The sequence below is a fragment of the Notolepis coatsorum genome (assembly GCF_963971535.1).
Source record: "Notolepis coatsorum genome assembly, chromosome: 3".
NCBI lineage: Eukaryota > Metazoa > Chordata > Actinopteri > Aulopiformes > Paralepididae > Notolepis > Notolepis coatsorum.
In genome coordinates, this window is record NC_140167.1 from 141,194,533 (window position 1) to 141,219,441 (window position 24,909).

Below are 24,909 nucleotides of genomic sequence, written 5' to 3' on the forward strand. Positions count from 1 at the left end.
ACCAGCTTTACACCAGTCAGGTTGAGTGTGGAGTCGACGCGTGGTTGGCTCCCACCCGGGTATTGAACCCGCTCTTGACTGCCTTCATTCGCCCGGCTCTCTCCCCTCATCTGAGCCGATATTGACTGTCCCACCTGCTGGGCGATGTGTGATATCAGGTCACTCAATGCTGGGTCGTTCCTGTCGGGGATGGCCGTAGGTGAAAAGGTAGGCCTGTGGGCAAAGGGTGTGTGGCTCGGTAGATGGGTTGAGGTGAAGACTGGGGAACCTTCATTGCCCGGGGCACTAACCTGCTGGGTCTGACTGGGCGCTCGTGACCTCCCTTCACCACCCTGCCAGCCCAGCGAGTTAAATCGAGCCAACAGCTGTGCCCCCCTCCCGGACGCAAAATCACTAGGGCCATGAACCACCCTCTCCTCAATGGCTCCCCCCTCTACAACAGACCCGCCCTCTGAAACGGCCTCCACCTCTACATTATCGTGATCCATTCTATTTTATTTCCTAAAATGGGCTATCAACAAAGAAGGGGAAAAAAATTAAATATTCTCCGCGGATCACAATATGTTTACCTTGGCCATTACCAATACTATGCCAAAAGAGTGGAGAAATATTTGATTATAATATTTTTCCTGGCTATTCCACCACAAAAGAGGAAAAGAAAAATATTTAATCAGGTCACTATATTTTTCAATTGGCTATTCCACCACAAAAGAGGAAAAGAAAAATATTTAATCAGGTCACTATATTTTTCAATTGGCTATTCCTATACCAGGAAAAAGAAGAAAAATATATATACAGGTCACTATATTTTTCTGTTGGCTATTCCTATACCAGGAAAAAGAAGAAAAATATATATATACGTTGGTCACAATATTTTTCAATAAACCAGAAATCAGAAATTAAAGAAAGAAGAAAAAAAAATTCACTTCGGCGACTCTTCCCGGCGACCAATCTGGCGTTGGTTCTTGTGTTGTCCTGGTCATCGGCACCACTGTAACTGGTCTAAAGGCCACCCTCTGTGTCGTCGTCGTGTATTGGAAGTGATGAGACAGTTGTAGCCAGTCATTGTGTTTTATTTCACCTGAGAAGACATTCCACAGGCACATATCAACACTTGGCCAGCAGATGGCGTCAATAACTTGCATAGGCCCTGTCAGCATTCCAGATAGTCTGACCATTTTGAATGGTACATTGAAATATCACATTTACAATGAAATACACCATGAAATAATACAAAATAAACAATAAGATATCTCAAATTACCTGAGAAGACATTCCACAGGCACATATCAACACTTGGCCAGCAGATGGCGTCAACAAACTTGCATAGGCTACAGTGGGGGAGAAATGTCACGCTATCAGAACGAGGCCTAACACACATTGCTCAGACCATAACCACAAACTCAGTCAGCATGTGTCGTACAATAGTTCGCCACCATAGCTAAACCACATTACAAAAAGTGCAGAATTGTTCACATTAACACAGTTACCACTATATACAACTCCGGTTCATTGCCCGGCAACTTATTTACAATAGTGCGTTCTTTTAGACCTGATATATTTACAGACACTGAAAGCACGTCTTACCCCTGTCAGCATTCCAGATAGTCTGGCGCGAGAGGGGAGGTGCAAGGGGAAAAACGTCACTTCGGCAGGAAGTGACGACGGCTTCAAAATAAAAGACTATGAGAGTAAAAATAATAATAAACAATTTAAAATAAAACGCTAGGGGGGGATCTTTGTGGAATACAACATTAGTATATTTTATATACCTGCTACACACGCATGTCTGTGTTTGTTCTTTGTTTGTTGTGTTTGTGTGTGTGTGTGTTTGTGTGGATGTACTTGTGTATTTTGTGTGTGTGTATAATCTTTTGGAAAGTGCAGTAGTAATATAATGACAGTGGCTCGGGAGGTAGAGCAGTCGTCTGGCAATCCGGAGGTTCCCGGTTAGATTTCCGGGCAGCGTGTCGATGTGTCCTTCAGCAAGACACTTAACCCAGGTGTGTGAATGTGTGAGTGAATGGGTAAAATGTGAGTAACAAATTGTAAAGCGCTTTGGATAAAATCGCTATATAAAAGAGCAGCCATTTAATATGACACTAGTCGTCAGGTATTTTGGACCTTAGATCCTATTTGGGTCATTCCTGACTATTGGTGACTTTTCAATGTGCCAACCTTTGGGGAAAAAATCATGTTCTTTTGCGTTTTTAGAATTATATCAGGTAAATAACATGTTTAACCTTCAGGTACTTGGTAGAGCTCAAGCACTTAATAATAATAATTATGTGTGGATTATGGGTGGATTGAGAGAGTTCCAATGTGAATGATTGTGCCTATGGTGTTTGTGGAGAATGCCAATTCACTGCTGTTCCTTTGGTTAGGCCTGTGACAACAGATCCTATTGGTCTCACTCAGTGATCTACTGAGGTCAATAAAGATGAAGACATTTCTGTTGTGACAGTCAAAAAAGAGATGATGCTGACAGAGGATAAAGCAGTAGACCAGTTCCAAGATCGGATGGCAAGATTTCGGCAACATCCGGTGGCAATACAGGCGTACATGGAGCTGAGGGAGAAACTTGCGGACAACGAATGACTTATTCATGTTGACTTCAGGGAGAATTATGGCTGCAAGTACACTAATGAGGTTCAGTCTGTCCATTTTGGGGGATCCCATCAGCAAGCCACGCTCTACACTGGTTTTCTGTACACATCCTCCCAGTCCCCTCTGAGCTTTTGTTCCATCTCCCCTTCTCGGAGGCACGATAGCTCTGCTTTTAATACGCGTATTCCATCTAATCTGATCCACATATTTCAGTGTCTGGGTCTATGTGATGCTGTCTGTGAATGGATCTTTAGCTTTTTAATTTTGAGACCTCAAAGAGTCAGGATTGGAAACATTACATAAATATAGGTAAAATACAGTTTACATGACAATTGGATATGTATCAGCATTTATATGTATGTGTAGGTGCATGTTCCACCCTGATAGGTTCCCCCATGTTAGGTTGAACATTTTCAACCAAATTAGCCGTTGCTCTGTGAAACAGAAAACCTAGCTAGCTCTCCAGACTTAAACAATACTTTAGTGTATATATATCAAACATGTTTTACTTTTATTTTTTATGTGGTTTACTTTCCTCATAATTTTGCCTAACGGGGTGGAAATGTAAGAGTAGGACATACAGACTAACACCATAAAACTTGCAAAATAAGCAACATATCGTTGGTGCTCACCTCACTTTGCTTTGAATTGTCCGCCAAATGAGTGATTCCACTTCCTGAATGTTGGTTCATGGGATTTCTAATTCTCTTTTGTTCAGAAGGCTAAAAACCACAAACTAACAGGGTGGAACGCAATTTTGGGGACACACAGTAAATTCAATAAAAATGATAAATAACACAAATTTATCCATTTATATATATTTATAATTAGAGAGATTTTAACTTGAACTATAATGATACTAAATGCATATTTCAACTTATTTATAATTATACTGTAAATGTTTCTAATTGAAACTGAACATTTGCTTTGGGGACATTGTAAAAAGTGGTATGTGCCTAAAATTGTTATTTAAAATAATATATATAGTACATAAAAGCCTTTCATTATAAACATGTGATTCATTTTAAGTAAGCTATAGCGAGTTATATCCTGAGGACGGAAAAGTCACCAATAGACTGTCTTTTTTTCCCCAGTGAGAGCCTGCAGGGAAATTGTAGCTAGCAATACTGGACCGATCAGTGAAATTATGGTCTCTATGTGTCATGTGCATGGTAGACAGACCGCGAATATGGTCTATGTTCCAAAAGAGCAAAGTTATCTTTTAACTATGAATGTATGGAACACTTCCAACTTAAAACAGACTTTTATAGTTCTCCGTCTCCAGGATTAATATATACATTCTTCTCAGGGAGGCTTCCCGTTCAGTACTCGTGACTGTGGCTGGATTGTGGCCGACTGCACGGCGGAAGGCCTCAAGTCGATGATGCTGCTACAGGAGCTGTGTCCCTCTGTTGGACAGCATGTCCCCTCAGAGTGCCTGTACAACGCTGTCAACGTGGTGAGTGCGCGTCCAGTCCCAGCAGCACTCGACGTAAAGAGGAACGCCACCCATGAGAGTTCACATGTGTTATTCCCAAAGCCCAGGGACAGTTCAGTCATTTTGACAACACGCACTGATCTCTTCTAAAGATAGACATCGGAGTACCAAGTCACCTGGGTGTAAAATCTGTAGCCGCTCCAATAGAGAGTGAATGGGTTACAGACTCTGTGGAGCCCAAAATGTGAAGTTGAGTTTTGACACCCAAATTCTAATATTGCGAACAGATCTGAACGGGAATCCAAAACATTTGACTTGCCCATAAAGTCGGTGCCTCATTTATTGTCTACAGAGCAAACATACTTTTATTATTTGGATACATGGTTTGGTTTGTGTTTATGCGCTGTGTGTACTGATTACGTGGGTGTTCTTTTAGTTTTTTTCTGTGATTTGACTTGCTTGCTTTGGCTTGCACAGCACTTTGGTCAACGTGGGTCGTGCTTCATAAATACATTTAATTTGTCTTGACTTTACTTAAAGGTCCCATGCATTATAAATGGCCTTTTCCAGAGTTTAGCATTATTTCCGAGCAATTGGGGATTATATCAATGTGGTCTATGTTGTTAATTATCATATTGACTCATCAGTCTAGTCTCGAGTTCACGAGATCTTCCCTCACTCAACTAAGTTGTTCTGATTTGACTCTCAATACGACGTGGCAAGTAGCTGATCTGCAGTAACACCCCCTCTATGGTTGTAGCGCATAGTGTAACCCGACACTTCCTCAAACGGGTTTTGACAGAGAACAAGCGAGCGAGAGAGAGGGAGAGAGAGAGAGAGAGAGAGAGATGGAGAGAGGGACAGGCGGGACCATGCAGAAGTGTGTGTAAAAATGTGTGTGCGCCATCTCTCTCCCTCGTCGGGGCATTTACACACAAACTTGACTGCGTGTGTGTCGGGGACACATATCTCCTCTCTCTCCCTCGTCGGAGCATTTACACACAAACTTGACTGCGTGTGTGTCGGGGATGCATCACTCTCGCTCTCTCTCTCGTATGTATCACGCTGTGTGGGGAAAATTATGCTTTTGAGTACTTCATTAGAAATATAAAACAATGTATTCTTTTGAAAAAAATCTTACAGATGTCTTCCATAGACTCACAGGAATTGTGTAAAGTTGCCCAAATAGTGCAAGGAATAGCAATGCATATCCCCTTTAAACCTCTGAGAAAATCTCTTCACTTGTCTCTCCGTAGCTGTTGAGCATGAGAAACTCCGATGGCGGTTTTGCAACGTATGAAACCAAGAGAGGAGGGCGACTGTTGGAACTGCTCAACCCCTCTGAGGTGTTCGGTGAGTATTTGATGCGCAGCTTCAATCTTAGAGTAAATAGGCTTATTCGATGACGCTGGCGACAGGATGGGTGAAGTCGGATAGTGGCTTAACACTCGCACCTCACTTTTCTCCTTTTATGTTGCGCAGGAAATCAACGTTTATACAGTATTAAATAAGCTTAGTGTGCCACATCCATGTTTTTACTGTGCTCTGATTGATTGGAATTTCATTCAAAGCCAGAAGAGTAATGGCTAGAAGGCATCCGCACTACGGTCAGGCTGCCTGACTGTGGAGGGAGAGCACTCTGGCGTCACCTTGTGGAAGGACGTCATGGCAGCTTTATCGATGTCTGCCATAAACCGTTTGGGTTGTTTCTTTTTCAACCGTTTATAACTGATGAGTCTATTTTAATCCAGTGTTTCTGCAAACATTGCCAATGTAAACAGACCTTGTTGTCTGCTGAGAGATAGAGAGAGAGGATGTCACTTGTCAACACATAGTTGGAAACGGGAGCAGCCCGATGGATAACGCGATATAAAGAAACGAATAGCGAATAAATGTGATGTTATCTTTGAACCTCGTCAAGCCTCGTCAATATAACCCCACCCCCCCTTTCCTCACTAATGGAACTGGTGCTGCAGAGTCATGTTAGAACGTTAGCTTAGCGGCTAATGTTAGCCCGTTGCTGCGCTAAAGCAAGTCTCCTCTCAGCCTCCTTAGTCAAATTGAAATGCCAACTATATGGCAAGGTCTGTGAGCAAGTGGAGAAAAACTCAGTACAATTAAACACTATGCAACGACCACTTCAAACGTCCGAGTGAATCGTCAAGTAACGTTAATGTCATTGCTACTGCTGTGACTAGCTGCTCTAGTCTACCGGTCACAAGGTATAGTCAAAATCCTCCATACCGTAGCGCAAATTCATACCGTTTATACCGTATACCGTTTATAGTCTAGGCCTAGGGTAATTCCCGGAATGCTGAGTTATAGCCGCATACGTCAATTCCACTATAGACGTTGCCGTTTCTTGCCTGTACACGCTATTATTCCGAAATCAAATCTATATCATTGGTATTATGTTCCATCATGAATGCATGAAAGGGGGGGGTCGTTTCTGATTATTTGATTGTCAGTAACGGCATTCGTATTGAACACTAAAAACGCTTATCAGCCCGATCAGTATTGTTAAGACAATGTCTACATTTATGTTTGTTTCATATTATATATTATTTATATTATATATACAATGTGGGGATGGTTCATTTTTCCTAATACATTCTAAGGGGTATGATGTGTGACAAGATGGCCGCCAACCTTGAGCTGCTGTGATGAGAGTTGATTGCTGCAGGGGGTAATGAGCAGCAATGCAATTCAGGTGTGAATGCCATCTTGGGGTGGAATAGGCAGAGGAAAAAAATTCTTTGCAGTGGAAGGACTAGTTTCCTTCAGTGGGAGAAGAATGCCCAATTAGAATTAGAAAAGAGGGAACCAAGTGAAAGAATCACTCCAGAGACGCCATTGGTATGTATGTTTGTAGTTGTGTAATTGTCAATTTAAATCACTATAAGTTGTACCTGTGGAGGGCTGGGTTGGTGGCAATTTTGTGGGAATCATTCCAATTAATGAATGTTTGGGTGTACTGTGTAACTAGATAGGAGGGGATGCCTTTTGGTAAGTTGTTTTGTTTACTTTGGGTTGGATCTGGTCCATTATGATCAAGTAACAATTGTTTGGTTAAATGTAATTCAAACATAATTAATTTGGTCTGGTTAAATTTAAAGTAAAATGTATTCGGAAGGTTGGTAAACTAATTTGGTTAGATTGGAATTCAAACTAATTGATTTGGTCTGTAAAATAGCCAAAGAATGTATAAAATGTAATTTGGTTAAATTGAAATTCAAACTAATTGATTTGGTCTGTAAAATAGCCAAAGAATGTATAAAATGCAATTTGGTTAAATTGAAATTCAAACTAAATTGATTTGGTCTGTAAAATAGCCAAATGATGTATAACATGTCATTTGGTTAAATTGAAATTCAAACTAATTGATTTGGTCTGTAAAATAGCCAAAGAATATATAAATGTGTTTGGAGGGAAGAAATAATCATATACTGAAAATACTACAATTGAAGTGTATTTGATTATTTGGCATGCACTTGTTATTTGTGGAGTGGCACATTTTTGTGTTTTTTATTTAAAGGTTTTCAACCTACTTCTGATGATGCAACAAATGATGATGTGTTGAACCAAAAAGTCATTCAAATCTGCAATATTGAAGTCGAGTTGTCCCAGCGTCCTCTGTTGAGGTTTCAAGCCGCTTTCAAGTTTGGGCAGCACTGGTACCAAAGGGGGAAAAAAACCCACAAAACTTGACAAGTATAAAAGCATTGCAGGATCAAGCTAAAATTGACGTCAGATCGTCCTTATCTGTGATCGGGAGTATTCCAAAAATAATAATCCAATTGTTTGATCGCCATCTGGTACATCCGATGTCCATTTGGTCCACGGCATAATCCACCACAACATATGGATCAGGGATATTTGACGTGCTTCAATGGAACCGGGAGAACCGCTCGCCTCGCCCGATAAAGAAAAATGAAACCGGAGACATTTGGCCGTTCCACAGGCCAAGATACAAGGTTACAAAGGGTGCTCGATACCGCCGTCTAGTTGGATGCGGCCGGTATTGCACTTTGGCGACCTCAGACTAATTCCCTATGGTAACACCAAGGTCCCTGGATGAATAATGAATACAAATATTGAATAAAAGGAAAAACGATCAAATGAGTATACTCGTTGTTGGCGTTCAACGATTGGCGCCCAATAACGAGTAAACTCGTTGTTGGCGGGGAATGAGTTAAAGGGACTCTTGATTATTGTGATGTGTGTAACACCCATCATTTTCTCCCAACTGAACCATATATAAGAGCATATCTATCAACATCAACGCTGTAACATCACGTCTATCACCTGGGTGCTCTAGGTTTTTGAAAAAGAAAAACGAAGAGAGAAACAACGAAAAACAACGGATTGAACTGTAAATCAGTGCCTCCGCGACATAACGGACTTGAAGACAGAGAGAGAGAAAAAGAAAACGGACTTGAAGACCGAGAAAGAGAGAAAAAGAAAAAGGAACAAGAGGTCACAGTCGGCTGTGGTCCTACTACATCGACAGCGCACAACATCTGGTTAGTCCGGGCATAGGACTTTTTTTTATTTTTAGAAAACACCAAACAAGGGTGTAGGACTGCAACGTTGTGTGTCCGTCTCTTAACACATTGGGGACGAAGCACGGATATATCTGGCTTTCGAATCCATGCGTTGTGGACAGAATCACGGAGATATCCGTGGGAAGTTGTTTGCTTTTATTCCATTTTAATAACCTGTTCAAGGTCGCCGAGCGGCACTGCAGATTTTCTCTACTCTATGAATTCGAAAATGTGCAATACCGGCCAGATCCTCTTAGGGGCGCTATCGCGCTACTGCAATGTGCCCTGTGGGCGAACGGATCAGTCTCTTTGTTTTCTTTCAACGGAGATTTGAGTAGCACGATTCTGGATCTGCAGCCTGTAGCTTGGATTACGTTTCGAATCGCAGATTTCACCATGCAATAAGGCGATTTATCATCAGCCAATGGACATATCAATCTACCAGATGGCGATCGATAACGGGGAAATGCTCGGGGGGATCTCACCGGCTCATGGTAAGATCTTTTTCACGTAAATTACAGCCCAATCAGAGCTTGCTATGATACTCAACCAGCCGACCAGCGTATGTGGCTACTTAGACGAACACTGTTATTGGTAATCAATAATAATAAACAACGTCCCCCGCCCCCCCCCCCCCCCTTCATGCATACATGCTTTGGGATCGTCCGGATCATATGCAGTTTGAGTTATTTCTGTAGCATCTGTAAAACGGAAATGCCATTGGATATAACGTTAGCAGCTATTAGCTCTATAACTAGCCTTCCAGAAAATATACTATACCAAATCCGCTATAAAGCTTATATTCACAGCGCTATAAAATGGAAACCTATTGATGCATTTTTTTTTCTTTAAGCCATTTTGAAGGGACGGTTTATGCACTCAATTGACAATGAGAATGGACAGATAGCAATACTATAAAGTATAGATTTAGCTGTACAAAAAGCCACACGTTTGTTTACAAAAGCTGGCCCTCAACCATTATATTAGACTGGCCCCAGTGGCCGCGAAAGTGTTAACTCAATCAGTGCCGGAAGCCTAGAGCATATTTGTTCCTACCACGCCAATGCTCTAAAGTGGCGTGTTTGCAGGGCTATATATATTCTATATTATAGCTATTGTTAGATTTGGATCAATCGGCCAGTATCACCTCTTCATCTGTTGGCTTGTGTAGTTCTGCGTTGTGTTTATTTTCTCCGACGTCTTCTCATGGTCATTCCCCTTTAATGCAATCCGTAATCATAATAATTCACACCGTCAGACATGTTACCTTTCTTGGAACCCGGTGTTTATTATATAAACAAAAGCCTCAGATGTTACCCATCTCGTATTGTCCTTGGAAAGTCTTTGATGGAACACTAAATTCATTATTCTAATGATATCCTGTTACCCCTCTCGGTGGTCGTTGTAGCCAACAACCATATCTGCTAGCCGAAGCTAGTGATGAGGTGTCACTCCCCTCCCCCACCCAGCGAGGGTGGAGAGGGATGAAAGTCTCTGATCAACGCGTGCGCTCTTCGGTGTGGTTCGTTTCTCATTCTAACTGTACCCGGAAGAAAACTCCATTATATTATCTTCGCCATAGCAATGACAGGCCCTGCCCCTCTTCTTGTTACTATGTGACGCTGCCATGGCAACTGCTTTTAACCTTTAGTATGGTTAGGTGTCAATCTCTGCATAGTTCTCTCTCACCAAATCTGCACTGTTCCCAGTCCTTATCAGTGTTTATGTTTAACAAGCTGAAAGACCTCGAAGCCCTGGGCTCTATCTTAGTCTGCTGCTAAACACATTGACTCTCTCTCTCTGACCGTCTCCACCACCACATCTACCTCTCTGACCTGGCACCTTTAGATGCTGTCATCTCCCCCAATATATACATTATATACATTGAAAAAACCTCGACATCCTTCACTATGGATACAATACTATGGCCCATTTGACATCACCTATCTATCGTTCAATTTATGAAAAAGAATGAATTTTTTCGTGTTATACCGTGGTGAATATGAATATAGTTTTAGAGTGATCCTGTCTAATCCCAGAAAACGACGATATACAGTCAAATGTGATTTTCACTAAAAGCGTTGCCGTTTCTTACCTGGACACGCTACTATTTCCAAATCAAATATATAAAATGGGTATTATATTTAATCATGAATGCATGAAAGGGGGGGGGGGGTGTTTTTTGATGCTTTGATCGTCACCAACGGCATACGTTGTGGAGTAACGTTACAGACACAAGTTGCGATCGAGGTGAAATCATGGTTGGATCAAAACAGGTTTGATATAATTTAATCCTTACCTTCACTAGGAGGTACCCCAAAAAGAATATTCGAATTGTCTGATCGCGAGTCCAAGTACCGGTGTCCATCATGTCGCCAACATAATCCGCCACAACAGATGCATCGGAGGCATTTGACGCTTCTCAATGGGATCGGGATACCCGCCCACCTCGCCTGACAAAGAAAAGTGGGCCCGGAGACATTTGATCGACGCACAGGCCAAGATATAATATTTCAAAGGGTGCTCGATACTGCCACCTGGGTGGATGCGGCCGGTATTGCACTTTGGCATTCTCAGGATGATTCCACATGTTAACCCCGAGTCCGTGTACCTGTAATGAATGGAAATATCGAATAAAAGAAATAACGATGAAAACCAGACTATACTCTGTTCTGGCGCTGAACGGTCGGCGAGATAACCCGACTGGACTATCATCGGGTCTGGCGTCCAAAGAGTTAAGGGAGCCGTGACACAAAATGGCCATTAAACAGTGCCTACTGCATCTGTAGTGCCTAATATCCGGGTGACCCAGGCTTGAGGAGGCCAAACAAAATGGCTGTTGAACTACAACGTAACTTGTCTCTTGAGAGGGCAGAGCCACAAAGTAGCCATAAGACCGTGTATGGATAGTGTATATAAGTTACAGTGCACAGACAGTGTGTCTGGCTTACAGTGCACAGCCATAGCACATATAAGCTGTAGTGTGTAGTATATATTAAGGCTGTCAAAGTTAATGCGGTATTAACGCGTTATCGCCAGATTCTATTAACGCCACTATTTTTTTTAACTCACGATTAACTTAAAAAAAATAATAAAGACATTTTAAATTTTTTTCTAGACTTCACTCAGGTGTATTATTGATGCTCTCATTGATACCATGTTTGTTTCTGAAGTGTGTGTGTGTGCAGGGCCGCCTGGGAGAAATGCGAGGCCCTGTGCGAGATTTAAACGCGAGCCCCCCCCCCCCCCCCCCCTAAAAGGTAAAAAAATAAAATGTATATATTTTTTCTTTTTTCATACAGTCAACATATTCTTAAATAATAGCGCTGCCCGAGGCTGGGCATGATACAGTCAACATATAGCAAGAGAGAGCGAGAGAGAGCTCCCGTTCTACAGTCAATATACAGTGTTATCGCTGCACAGACCCGACAATGCCCCTGACCCTCCACCAGAGCAAGGCCAGAGAGAGAGACACATTGGAAAGAAACAACCCAAAACCAGAGCAAATTGAAATGCTATTTGGCCCTAAACAGAGAGTACACAGTGGCAGAATACCTGAGCACTGTGACTGACCCAATACTAAGAAGATCCTTGACTAGGTACAGACTCAGCGAGCACAGCCTAGCCATCGAGAAAGACATATACTTCCCACAAAACACCCAAAGAGACTTTGAAAACATGGACAATAACTCAAAACTCCCATACCTACTGGGAGAAATCCAAGAATGTGAAATAAAGCCCATTTGAATTGAAGAGAGAGAGATAGATAGAGCATGTCTGTGTGTGTTAGAAAGAGAGAGATAGAGAGAGAGCATGTCTGTTTGTGTGTGTGTGTTAGAGAGAGAGCATGTATATGTGTGTTAGAAAGAGAGAAATATAGAGAGAGCATGTAATTTTGTGTGTTAGAGAGATATAGAGCATGTCTGTGTGTGTTAGAGAGAGAGAGAGAGAGAGCATGTGTGTTTGTGTGTTAGAGAGAGAGAGCATGTCTGGCTCAACATAACGTTAGCCAACATAACGTTAGCCTTAGCCACGATAGCTAGCCGGCCCGAGAGAGAGAGAGATATATCCACGGCGGGAATAGAATAGAGTGCATTAAAAACTCACCAAACGTCCAAGAGGATGGAGACAACCGCGTGGAGTTGACGAAGTTCATCTGCCGAATGACTGTCCTCTTCATCTTGGCATAACAATGCTGCACGCGCTGTCTCTAGGTTAGCTAACGCTAGTTAGCCTTTAGCTAAGCTAGCTACTAGCTGACATGGCTATCCCGACTGTCTGAACCACACGTTAGCACTCGATATTATAACGTAGCTAAAGCTAACTAGCTGTCCCTGCATGTGTGTTAGAAAGAGAGAGAAATATAGAGAGAGAGCATGTCATTTTGTGTGTTAGAGAGAGATATAGAGCATGTCTGTGTGTGTTAGAGAGAGAGAGAGAGAAAGAGCATGTGTGTTTGTGTGTTAGAGAGCATGTCTGGCTCAACATAACGTTAGCCAACATAACGTTAGCCTTAGCCACGATAGCTAGCCGGCCCAAGAGAGAGAGAGAGAGAGAGATATATCCACGGCGGGAATAGAATAGAGTGCATTAAAAACTCACCAAACGTCCAAGAGGATGGAGACAACCGCGTGGAGTTGACGAAGTTCATCTGCCGAATGACTGTCCTCTTCATCTTGGCATAACAATGCTGCACGCGCTGTCTCTAGGTTAGCTAACGCTAGTTAGCCTTTAGCTAAGCTAGCTACTAGCCGACATGGCTATCCCGACTGTCTGAACCACACGTTAGCACTCGATATTATAACGTAGCTAAAGCTAACTAGCTGTCCCTGCCTTTAGCTAAGCCGACATGGCTAGCCTGACTGAACTGTCTAACATGCAACAACTTTCATCTTCAGTCCATCTGACCGTCCTCTTCATCTTGGCTGGCATAAGCATAATAACCTCCAATGCTGCACGCGCGAAATAGTCAAACGCAGCTGACGCACGCCGGCCGAGTGCCGACTGTACACATGTAAGTTGTAACCCCTCCCTTCGTTGAAACAAATAGTATGTCTGCTGCAGAGCCCCAGAGCTCCAATAGTGAGTGTCTGCTGCAGAGCCGCAGAGGAACAAGTCAGACACATTCTACAAATGTGTCTAATGTGAAATATATAAGTGTAACGGGTGTAAAACTCACTCCCCAGAGGCATCCAAACTGAGCGCTTAGAAGGGAATTCCTTTCTTGGCGCAGCGGTTTGTGATGTCGCCCGCAGTGCGGACGCCTGGGGTTCGACTCCCACTAAAGGCATGGTCGAAGTCGTGGCAGGGGCGAGTTGCCTCTGTTACATTGGTGCCGTGACCCGGATGCCTTGGGTGGTGTGAGTTTAGGGGGGGTGAATGTAACGGGTGTAAAACTCACTCCCCAGAGGCATCCAAACTGAGCGCTTAGAAGGGAATTCCTTTCTTGGCGCAGCGGTTTGTGATGTCGCCCGCAGTGCGGACGCCTGGGGTTCGACTCCCACTCAAGGCATGGTCGAAGTCGTGGCAGGGGCGAGTTGCCTCTGTTACATAAGCATATAAGCAAAACTAGATTTTAGGTCTGTGGTGAAAAAAGGCCTCGCGGGAAGGGGGGCCTTGCAAAAAAAAATATATATATAATTATATAAAAAAAAAAAAATTAATATTTTTTTAATTTTTTTTTGTGCGATGCCCCCCTTCCCGCGAGGCCCTGTGCGACCACACTGCTGGCACACCCCCTGAGGCGGCCCTGTGTGTGTGTGTGTGAGATATATATATATAGAGCGAGAGGGGGGTGAGAGAGATGAGGAAGGGGCAAGAGAGAAAGAGAGCTGGGAGAGTGTGTGTGTGTGTGTGTGAGAGAGGGGGGGGGGAGTGATTACTCAGCCCTTGTGTGGGTGAATGTAACAAGTTCCTAATGTTTTCTTTCCCCTATTATTTCATGCACACTTTATTCATTGTTTTAAATTATTATTTTCTTTTAAGTTATTTTGTGCATCACTATGTTTTGAATTTGATGCAAATTTGCAATGCATGAGGGTCATCATTTTGTGTTAAATGGCTGCATAAAGCAAGCATTTGGAACTTGAAAAAGATCCGTTTAAGGTAGATACAAAAAGCGATTAATTTGCAATTAATCGTGAGTTAACTATGGACAATCATGCGATTAAATATTTTAATCAATTGACAGCACTAGTATATATATATGAGGTACAGTGTATACATACAGTATAGTCTGTATGAGATACAGTGCATAGATACAGTGCACAGACAGTATATATGACACAACGGTATATGGTATAAACGGTATGAATTTGTGCTACGGTATGGATTTTGACTACCTTGTGACCGGTAGACTAGAGCAGCTAGTCACAGCAGTAGCAAGGACGTTAACGTTACTTGACGATTCACTCAGCGTTTGTAGTGGTCGTTGCATAGTATTTAATTGTACTGAGTTTTTCTCCACTTGCTCACGGACCTTGCCATAATATAGTTTTGGCATTTCAAGGAGGTTGAGAGGAGACTTGCTTTAGCACAGCAACGGGATAACGTTAGCCGCTAAGCTAACGTTCTAACGTGATTCTGCCATGTGAGGAAAGCGGGGGGGGGGGGGGGGGGGGTATATTGACGAGGCTTGACAACAGAGGTTCAAAGATAACTTCACATTTATTTGGCTATTCGTTTCTTTATATCGCTTTATCCATCGGGGCTGCTCCCGTTTCCAACTCTGTGTTGACTATCCTGGTGTGACATCAACTATGGCAGCTTAGGACGCTCAAACCTCAAACTCAAACCTATTACTGTACATCACGCTCTCTCCCTCTCTCTACGTTGTCAAACATGTACACTAAAGTTAAGTTATGTTGGAGTTGTATTGTGTTTGAGTTGTTTGATGGAAAGAAACCTCCTGTCCTGCTGTAGTTTTTATTTTCACTTTGTGCCGCTTGATTTGATTGTATACAAAGTGTTTTTCAGAGATGAAAATAACTTAAGAAAAGGTTTTACATTTTTCTATGGCAGTTTTGCACAATATATGTTCTTAAAATACCTCTGTACTATGTGAAATATGTCCTAGTAATACAAGAGTACAATAATAGCTGTCATACCAGTGTTTTACCCCTTCAGAAGCATTTATAGACATTTTAAGATAAATTAATATACCATGATATATACCGTTACCGTCTATGCTTCAAATTATACTGTGATATACATTTTAGACCATACCGTCCAGCCCTACCGTGTACAATGGGGGAAATAAGTATTGAACACATCAGCATTTTGTCCCGTAAATATATTTCCAATGTGGCCATTCAAGTGAAATTTTCACCAGACTTTGGTATTAACTCCAGGAATCCAGACAAAAAATCTAAACATTAAAGTCCATACATAAATAAAGTTGTGTAATAAAGTGGAATGACATAGGAAAAAAGTATTGAACACACTAACGGAAATTAATTCAATACTTAGTGGAGAAGCCTTTGTTTGTAATGACCGCTCCAAGGATGCTTTCTGTATGATGTAACTAATCACCCACAGTATTCAGGTGTGATTTTGGCCCATTCCTCTACACAGATTGTCTTTAAATCTTGAAGATTGTGGAGGGGCCTCTTGTGAATCTGGATCTTCAGATGCTTCCACAAATGTTCAATTGGGTTTAAGGCAGGTGATTGACTGGGCCATTCCAACAAATTGATTTTCTTTATCTGAAATCAACTGCAAGTTTCCTTTGCTGTATGCTTTGGATTGGAGTCATGGTGGAAGGTCCACCCACGTGTCATCCTCAGCATCCTGGTGGATGGCAGCAGGTTCATCTCAAGAATCTCTCTGTACATTTCTCCATTCATTGTTCCTTAAATGATATGAAGTCTGCCAGTACCAGGAGAGGAGAAGCAGCCCCACACCATGATACTTCCACCTCCAAACTTCACTGTTGGTAGTGTTATTCGGGTAATGTGCACTGCCATTTCTCCTCCAAACATGGTGTATTGTGTGACAGCCAGAAAGTAACATTTTGGTCTCATCTGACCAGAGTACATGCTCCCAGTAATTCACTGGCTTGTCCAAATGTTGTTAGGCAAACTTTAAACAAGCTTCAACATGTCTTTTTCTCAGTAGGGGAGTCTTGCGGGCTGAGCACGCACAGAGGCCATGGCGGTGGAGTGCATTGCCTATGGTCCTTTCTATCACAGTTGTACTTGCTGCCTCCAAGTCTTTCTGGAGCTCTTTCCTATTGGTCCATGGCTCTCTGGCTACTCTTCTAAGTATCCTTCTGACTCCCTGATCAGAAATGTTGCGAGGAGCACCTGTGCATGGCCGGTTGATGATGGAGTGATGTTGCTTCCACTTATGGATAATGCCCCCAATGGTGCTTACTGGAAGATTCTGAAGTTGTGAAATACGTCTTTAGCCAATTCTATTTTCATGATTTGCAACAATCTGTTTGTGAAGGTCTTGAGAGCTCTTTGCTTTTACCCATCATTTGATGTTTCTTGTGTGGCACCTTGGTAACAAAAAAAAACATTATTAGCACAGATGGGAGGTAGAGTTGTGTTGAGGTTAGTTTTGGTTTTCAGCTAGTTCCTTGCCTTTCCTTGCTGTGGTGTACTGCTTTTTGTCCAATGTGTCCAATACTTTTTCCTGTTTCATTCCACTTTATTACACATAACTTTATTTACATATGTACTTTAATGTTTAGATTTCTTGTCTGGATTTCTTGAGTTAATACAAACGTCTGGTGCAAATTTCGCTTAAATACGCTCATTGGAAATACATTTACTGAACAAAATGCTGATGTGTTCAATACTTATTTCCCCCATTGTATAGACACAGAACTTATCACTTTGCATCTCTAAGGGCCCGCGTCCACCTAGCGCATATTTCTCCGTGAAACATGCTGGGAGTGCGCCCGGTAGAATGGGGCGGGGCGCATGCATGCTGTGACAGAGAAAAAAACGTAGATGACAGAAAGAAATCTACAGCCATGCCGCGGTTTTGCACATATTATAGCATATTTGAATAACGTTATTGTATATTAATTATATATATAGTTATTGCCTGACACCACAGTTCGCCCTTTGCTTTTTATTAGCTTTTTAGTAGTGTATTCGTGTAGTTATTATTATTAGTTTTGTCGCGAATCTCAATGGTCTGTGGGAGACAGCCAGACAGGCAGGCAGCTCCGGTGTCAGGTTACAAACAGAGTGGTAGATGAATGGCTGTGATTGGTTGTCTGAAAATGAGCCCAGCGCATCGCTCTGAAAGTTGAGAAAGTTTCAACTTTCGGCCGCACAAAAAAGCTGAGAAAAGAAGCCGACGGCAGCGCACTTCCTAGAGGCGGCCGCATGCGCTCCCTCCCCATTGGAATACATTGAAAACAGATGCGTGCGGTCAGAAATATGCGCCAGGTGGACGCGAGCCCTAACATGTTTGCTCTCCCCAGGTGACATCATGATTGATTACACCTATGTGGAATGTACGTCCGCAGTAATGCAGGCCCTGAGGCACTTCCAGGAGGCCTACCCTGAACACCGTGCTGACGAGATCAGGTATATACCTCTGAGAGAGGGAGAGAAACACCACTGTGACGTTAACATCCATAAAGATGTAGAACATGTTCACTCACCTCTGCCTCTTTTACTGTCCTCCTTCTTCAACCGCATTACAACATGCAGCACAGCATGGAGTACAAACAGAAATGAAGACTTAAACAACACTTTGCACATAAATTATATTAAGTATATTACAAACAATATTATTATCATTCTTGTATTCATATTATATTCACGTACAAAGGACTTGTATAAAATGTCTTACAAAAATGTCAATGTTGGAAGGGTGAATTCAAAAGAAAAGTCACGGGACATCTGGTCCTCAAGTTGAACATCACTCTGTTTTTGCCCCCCCTCCATCAGGTCCACTCTGAGGGAAGGACTTGAGTACTGCCGGAGGATGCAGAGACCTGATGGATCCTGGGAAGGGTGGGTCTTTTTATATTCAACAACCTGGTCATGGTCCTTAGAAATAAAGGTCTAGTCATTAACGACTTTTCTTTGATAAAAAATTGAGCGCCCACAGGACGGCAACACGGCAGCGTTGGGGCCAGAATTCTATTGAAGTGAATGAAAGGTTTAGAACTTCGGTCCCGGGCCTGCACTCCAGTGGTTGTTTACTTCTGCATGGGAGACCAAACCCTCCTTTATATAAATACACTGGATTTGAATCTGGCCTGTGGACCCTTGTTATTATATCATACTGGTCATCGCGTCTCGCTCCTGCCATTATGAGATAACTTATCTCCTAGCACCTACTTTGCTCATGAACAAACAATTTGCACCTGACCAGGCCACGCCCCAGCGTCTTTCTATAAGACGCCGGACATGGTCACACACTACCTTCCTCTTTTTTTTGTTTCCAACATGGACGCTGCAGTGCACTCCATGAACTAGTTGTTATGAAATGCAGAGAGAAATTGCACACCCTGAAGAAGGCCATGTAGGCCGAAACATGTTGGACTTTTAAAAAAAATTCAAAATAATGTAAGCTACTTATTAAAGGCTTTTTAACAACTGTAGAGCTGCCTTGGATCTCAACCTTTCTTATATAAGCGAATCCTACCCCGGATTTAATCCAAAGAGCACCTACCTGAAACAAAATAAGAACGCTGAAGCCCTCTCCATATCCTTTGTTCTGTAGAAATTGCACAATGTTGGGTTTTCGCCGGAGATTCACCAGCCCCTGGAATCTTCTTGGCACATCCTAACAGCGCATCGGGCCTGTCCTGGGGTTTCCTCGTCTCGTGACAGCGGATCGAGGGACGTCGCGCGGCGGCTAGCTGTGAGGCGAGTCGGCCCGGCAGGTGGCTGGTGGGCTGTTAAAGCCTATACCGCCGCGGTATAGAATTAGCAGCGACTAGCAACATTGTTCGAATTGCTGTTTTTTCTGTCAAAAATAGTGTCGGGTGGTGGGGCCTTAGGGCCAGCCGACGTCGAAACATCGCGCAAGGTTTTGAGGTTATTAGCTTTCGACCTAGCCGTAAGCTATAATCGCAGGGAGGGCTAGCATGCTGTCAACGCTTGTTTACAGACATCTTGGTTGGATCAGTTTCCCCTTGGATCAGTCTCCCCTTGAGGAGGAGAGACGTTTTTTCCCTCCTCAGGGCTCCCCTCTCCGCAGAGGGACTTGGTCTTTCCGCAGGAGCGCAGGCGGTATTTGACCTAGGCCCCACACCGCCTCACACGCGCAGCCAGAGGTGAGGGCGCGCCCTCGCCAGCAGCTGTGGCGAGGCCCTCAACCAGCGGCCATGTTTCCCCCGCCTGAGGTACACTGGACACAAAGAAAACAGGTGATCGCAAGGCCGACAGCCTTGGCGGCCGAGGGATCGCCTACATTAGATGAGCACGCCCTAAAAAACCGTCGCCGTCTAGCTGTGTCTAGCTCGTTCTCCGGTCACTCCCCCCCCCAACACCAGCGGGATAAGGGCTCTGATTTGTTTCCTTTGGCTGCGGGCCGTGTGCCTTCAATAAAGCGCAAGCGGCCCCACGTTTCGCTTCTCATGGGGACAGGGGCTGACACCCAGTTGCTGGCTAGGCCTGGGTCTGTCCGTGAGAATGTTGTGCTGTCAAGCGGCTCCCACGCCACACGTTCTGCGTCTGTGTTTGGTGAGCCTGGTGTTGTGTCTGTCAACAACAAAGGTTGTCAGCGGGGGAGCTCGAGGCCTTTGGGGTCGCAGCGCGAGTTCCCCCAGCTCCGCCCTCGCCAGGCCGGGTATCACGTTAGTATCTCCCACGGCCGGAAGACCGGCGGTGGTCAGGCAGGCGCGCGTGATTTGGGTGGTAGTAATATCACTGCAGGGCTACGGTGTGTAGGAACCCACCCTATCGGGCAGTGTGGGGACCTCAAGCCTTGCATGTCCAGCTGTAGAACAGTTCCTCAGCAATCCATGCCGGGGAGGTGTTCAGTGGGGGAGCTTTTGTCACCCAGTGTGATGTCAGCTTCCCCCGTATCAAACCGGTCCTTTCTGTCGGGGTCCACCCTTGGGTGCGATTGCCTCATTGGTAGTGTCAGGGTCCGATATCCCGACTCCACGAGACACCCTGCTCGCGCGGTTGGCGGGTCCAGGGTTGGCAACACACAGCGGTGGGACCAGGCCGCCTATCTATGGTTCCTGGCGGACCAGCGCCAAGTGGCGGCGGGTGCGCTTTGGGATTATCATCACATATGGCTACAGCAGTGCCATGTTTTTTTTTTTATCCACTTTTTCTCCCATTTTCTATATTTTCTCCCATCCCAATTTCGTATCATCCAATTCAACCCTCCCCTGTCACGAACGCTGTTTCTTGCCTCCCACAAGCCGGCTGCAATGTGGACTAAGTCATACATAGCACAAGTCCCCTCCAGTACTTGAGGTAACAGCAGTCGCATATTTTCACCTGCGCAGCTCGATCTCTTGGTGGCGAGGAGTAACGCGTGGGAGGCTCACGCTGCCCCCGACACTTCCTGATTCTACTGCGCAGGCGCACCAACCGACCTGTAGGAGTCGCTGTCCACAACGCCCGATCACCCCCCCCTCAGTTTCCCACCCCCTAATACGGCCAATGTGTATTAGTATGAACGACCAGCTAAACTGAAAGCAATGTGGAGCGCTGGGCTCGAACAGGCGAGCCCAGCGTCTCCGCATTCATGGCGAGCGCCTTGCCCACTACGCCACGTAGCCGCCCAGCAGTGCCATATGTTGAGGTGGATGGAGAGAACGCTGAGGCGGGGACTTGTGTTCAGTTTGCACAACCCCACCCTCTGTTTTCAGGTTTGGTACAGACCCTATTGTCAGGGTCAACAGCAGTGACAGCTCTGGCCGACGAGATCCAATCTCTGTTGGCGAAGCAAGCCATCGTCGTGGTCCCAATGCATGGCGTTTCCTCACGGTTTTCTCTGGTGCCCGAGTAATCAGGGGCGGGTGTCGGACCCATACTGGACCTATCCCATGGAAGGTTCAGAATGTTGACAGTCTCCCGCCTGTTAGAAGCTGTCAGGTGGGGGACTGGTTCACCTCCATAGACCTGTAGGATGCATATTCGTCTCACCAGCCTGGGTTTTGCTGTAGACTGGAAGTAGAGTTCTCCTCTTCCCAGTCAACGGGTGGAGTACTTGGGCTTTTTCTAAGCTCAAGGTCTATATGGGCATCCCTCTCGGAGCGGCGGCGAGTGGTTGGGTTCTTGGCTCACTCGGGAGCTAGGACGGTTATGGCGCTGTCTGCTGCTGGGGTCCCTCTTGGCCTCCTCTTCATGAGGAGGATGCAGCGGTGGTTTTTTCCAGTATGGAAATGGGCCCGGTGTGAGACATGTGGAAGCGGCTGAAGGTTCCCATGTCAGTACTGGGGGATCTCGTCTTCTGGGGAGGGTCTGGTGCCCTCACCTGCGGGGTCCCCGTGGGCAGCAGGCTGTCACGGTCTTCACCGACGCCTCCCTCATGGGATGGGGGGGGGGAACGTGTCGGGCCAATGCAGTAGGGGGCAGCTGCCATGCTGCCCGGTCTGCACTACATTCAATGTGTTGGAATTGAAGGCATTCTTTCTGGTCCTCAAACGGCTCGACCACCTTGTGGTGGGCTAGCATGTTTTTGTCAGGACGGACAACACGACGTCAGCGTCGTATATTGTCAGACAGGGTGAAGTGCGCTCCCCCCGTCTGCACCGGGCGGCGGTCGGGCTATGGGCGTTCTCCATCTGCTCTGCCTGAGGGCTCTCCACATCCCCGGCAGGGTGAATGTGGGTGCAGGTGTGATGTCGCGGGGCGGTCCTCACTCTGACGAGTGGGGATTACGTCCAGACATAGTCGGGCAGGTCTGGGACCGATTCCGTGGCCGTCCGGGATTCTATACACATTCCCCCCCTTACACCTGATAGCTCAGCTGTTGAGGCGGGTACGTCGGGAGCACGGCACTTGGTCCTGGTCGCGCCGGGGCTCAGCTGTGTGGTCCCCGGCCCTGATTCAGCTCTTGGTGGCCCCGCCGTGGCCTGTTCCGTGGTCACCGCGGGCCCTCTCTCAGGCACGTGGAACTCTGTTCTGCCTCCTGTTCTGGGGCAGCCTCTAGGCTTGGCTGTTGACAGTGTGAATCTGGTGGGGATGCGTCTTGACTATTCTGTGGTTAACTCTATCTGGTACGCGCGCGCTCCGTCCTCTACCACGGCTTACGCTAGGGAGTGGCGTATGGTCGAGTGTGGGGGCGGAACATTGTTCAGCCACCCTCTCGTGGAACATTCCTACTTGGCGCTCTGCGTCTCAAGCCTGTGGAACGTTCTCTGTCTACGAGTGGGACCTCCAACTGGTCCTGGGCCGGTTGTCGGAGGCCCCGTTTGAGTCTCTTGAGCAGGCGCCATTGGATCTGCTGTCTTGAAGACCGCGTTCTTTTTGGCCATCACCTTCGCTAAACGCATGGGTGAGCTGTGGGTGAGCTGTGTGCTCTCTCGGTGCGGCCTGAGTGCCTGTCTATTCGGCCGATAGCGGTGCGTCTCTGAGGCCTAATCCAGTCTTCGTGCCAAAGAATATCCGGAGCTCTTTCGCTCCAGGGATATTGTGGTTCAGGCGTTCGTCCGCCTCCTCACGCTAGTGAGTTGGAGGCGGGCCTTCACCTGTCGTGTCCTGTCCGTGCACTGAGGGTTACCTCAGGACTCGGGCTCTCAGGGCTTCCGTTCAACTGTTTGTTTGTTACGGTGGCCCTCGCAATGTGACAGCAGCGCCTGTCACATTGGTTGTGCGGGGGCATTGCCTTTTGCTGCACGTTGGCTGGACAGGTCCCCCCTCGGGCTGCTGCCCTGTTAGGGGGGGCCTCGGTGGAGGACATCTGTGCTGCGGCCTCCTGGTCCTCCCCGGGTCCCTTCGTTAAGTTTTCCCTCGTGGATATGACTGGGGGTTCTGTCTCCCAGGCGGTTCTGAGGTCTGGGACCTCTCCTGCGTCCGAAAGGTTATCCTATAACCTAGTTATATGAATACTGGCAGAGCGTCTCGCTCTCAGCGCCCTGAGGTCCCTTGGTTGGGTTTTCAATGTTGGAAACTTTTTTTCCGAGGAAGGTAGAGTGTGACCATGTCCGGCGTCTTATAGGAGTCTGCTGGGGCGTGGCCTGGTCAGGTGCATGGGTGCAAATTGTTTGTTCATGAGCACAGTAGGTGCTAGGAGATAAGAGTTATCTCATAATGGCAGGAGCGAGACGCTCTGCCAGTATTCATATAACTAGGTTATAGGATAACCTTTCGTTACACATCATCCCCCTTCTCTCCTTCAGTGTTTCCTGCTTCTCAACACTCTACTCTGTAATCAAGCAGAAATGCTTTAGGAAAGAAAACACCTGATGGTGAGATTTGTTTCTGGCTCAATAGCCACTGATGCGTATAAGAGAGAAAGTCAAGTCAAGTCAGGTGTATTTGTACCTCGACACATTACATGTCCCAACAGGCTTCACAAGCCGACAATGGAACGACACGCCCAGACCTTAACCCTCAATGAAGATGACGAAAAAATAAAATAAAATAAACGGGAAACAAGAAGGGCAATTTTCAAATAATTAATTTTTTTATTTAGTGCTCTCCTTTCACAATATTACAGTGTAATAAGGAACATATTATACATGAGAAATACAAATTTAACGGGAGGGGGATCGGAGTGTGGGGTCAGCAACGATGAAGCAGGAAGGGGGTCAGCAACCATGAAGCAGGAAGAGGTTCAACCATGAAGCAGGAAGGGGATTCAACCATGGAGCAGGAAGAGGTTATTCAACCATGAAGCAGGAAGAGGTTCAACCATGAAGCAGGAAGGGGATTCAACCATGAAGCAGGAAGAGGTTCAACCATGAGGCAGGAAGGGGATTCAACCATGAAGCAGCAAGGGGTTCAGCGTCTTCCTCAAAAGGACCCATTGCTAGGGATGATCCTCGGCAGCCTGGCAGAATCAAACATGTGACCTTTTAGTTTTACAGGACAGGTTCTCTAACCACCAGGCTGCCTGGTGTGTCCAACGTCTTTATAGTTCCCTTAGTTGAGCTGAATGTAATTTGTCAAATCAGCACAATCATCTAAAGTAACCCGTTAATGCTCCATGTGTTCAGCTCCTGGGGAGTGTGCTTCACCTATGGAGGCTGGTTTGGTCTGGAGGCCTTCGCCTGTATGGGCCACACCTACCAGGACGGGTGAGACCTCCAAATGCTCCACAGCTCTTATCATCATACATACAGTACTGTAGACATTCTCTCTCTCTCTCTCTCCTCGTGTCTCTTTCTGTTTTTCTTCACATACATACATACAGTACATGCATACACACATACATACACAC

General features: G+C 45.3%; 1 protein-coding gene across 1 annotated transcript in view; it reads left to right on the top strand.

Moving 5' to 3' along the window:
- The window catches only part of lss (lanosterol synthase (2,3-oxidosqualene-lanosterol cyclase)), a 119,722-nt gene that overhangs the window by 86,168 nt on the left and 8,645 nt on the right, over nt 1-24,909 (top strand). The window contains exons 15-19 of the mRNA XM_084309580.1: nt 3,917-4,066; nt 5,302-5,398; nt 18,029-18,134; nt 18,501-18,566; nt 24,686-24,766. Of these exons, the coding sequence (XP_084165706.1) occupies nt 3,917-4,066; nt 5,302-5,398; nt 18,029-18,134; nt 18,501-18,566; nt 24,686-24,766 (500 nt within the window). The remainder of the gene's footprint in view (nt 1-3,916; nt 4,067-5,301; nt 5,399-18,028; nt 18,135-18,500; nt 18,567-24,685; nt 24,767-24,909) is intronic.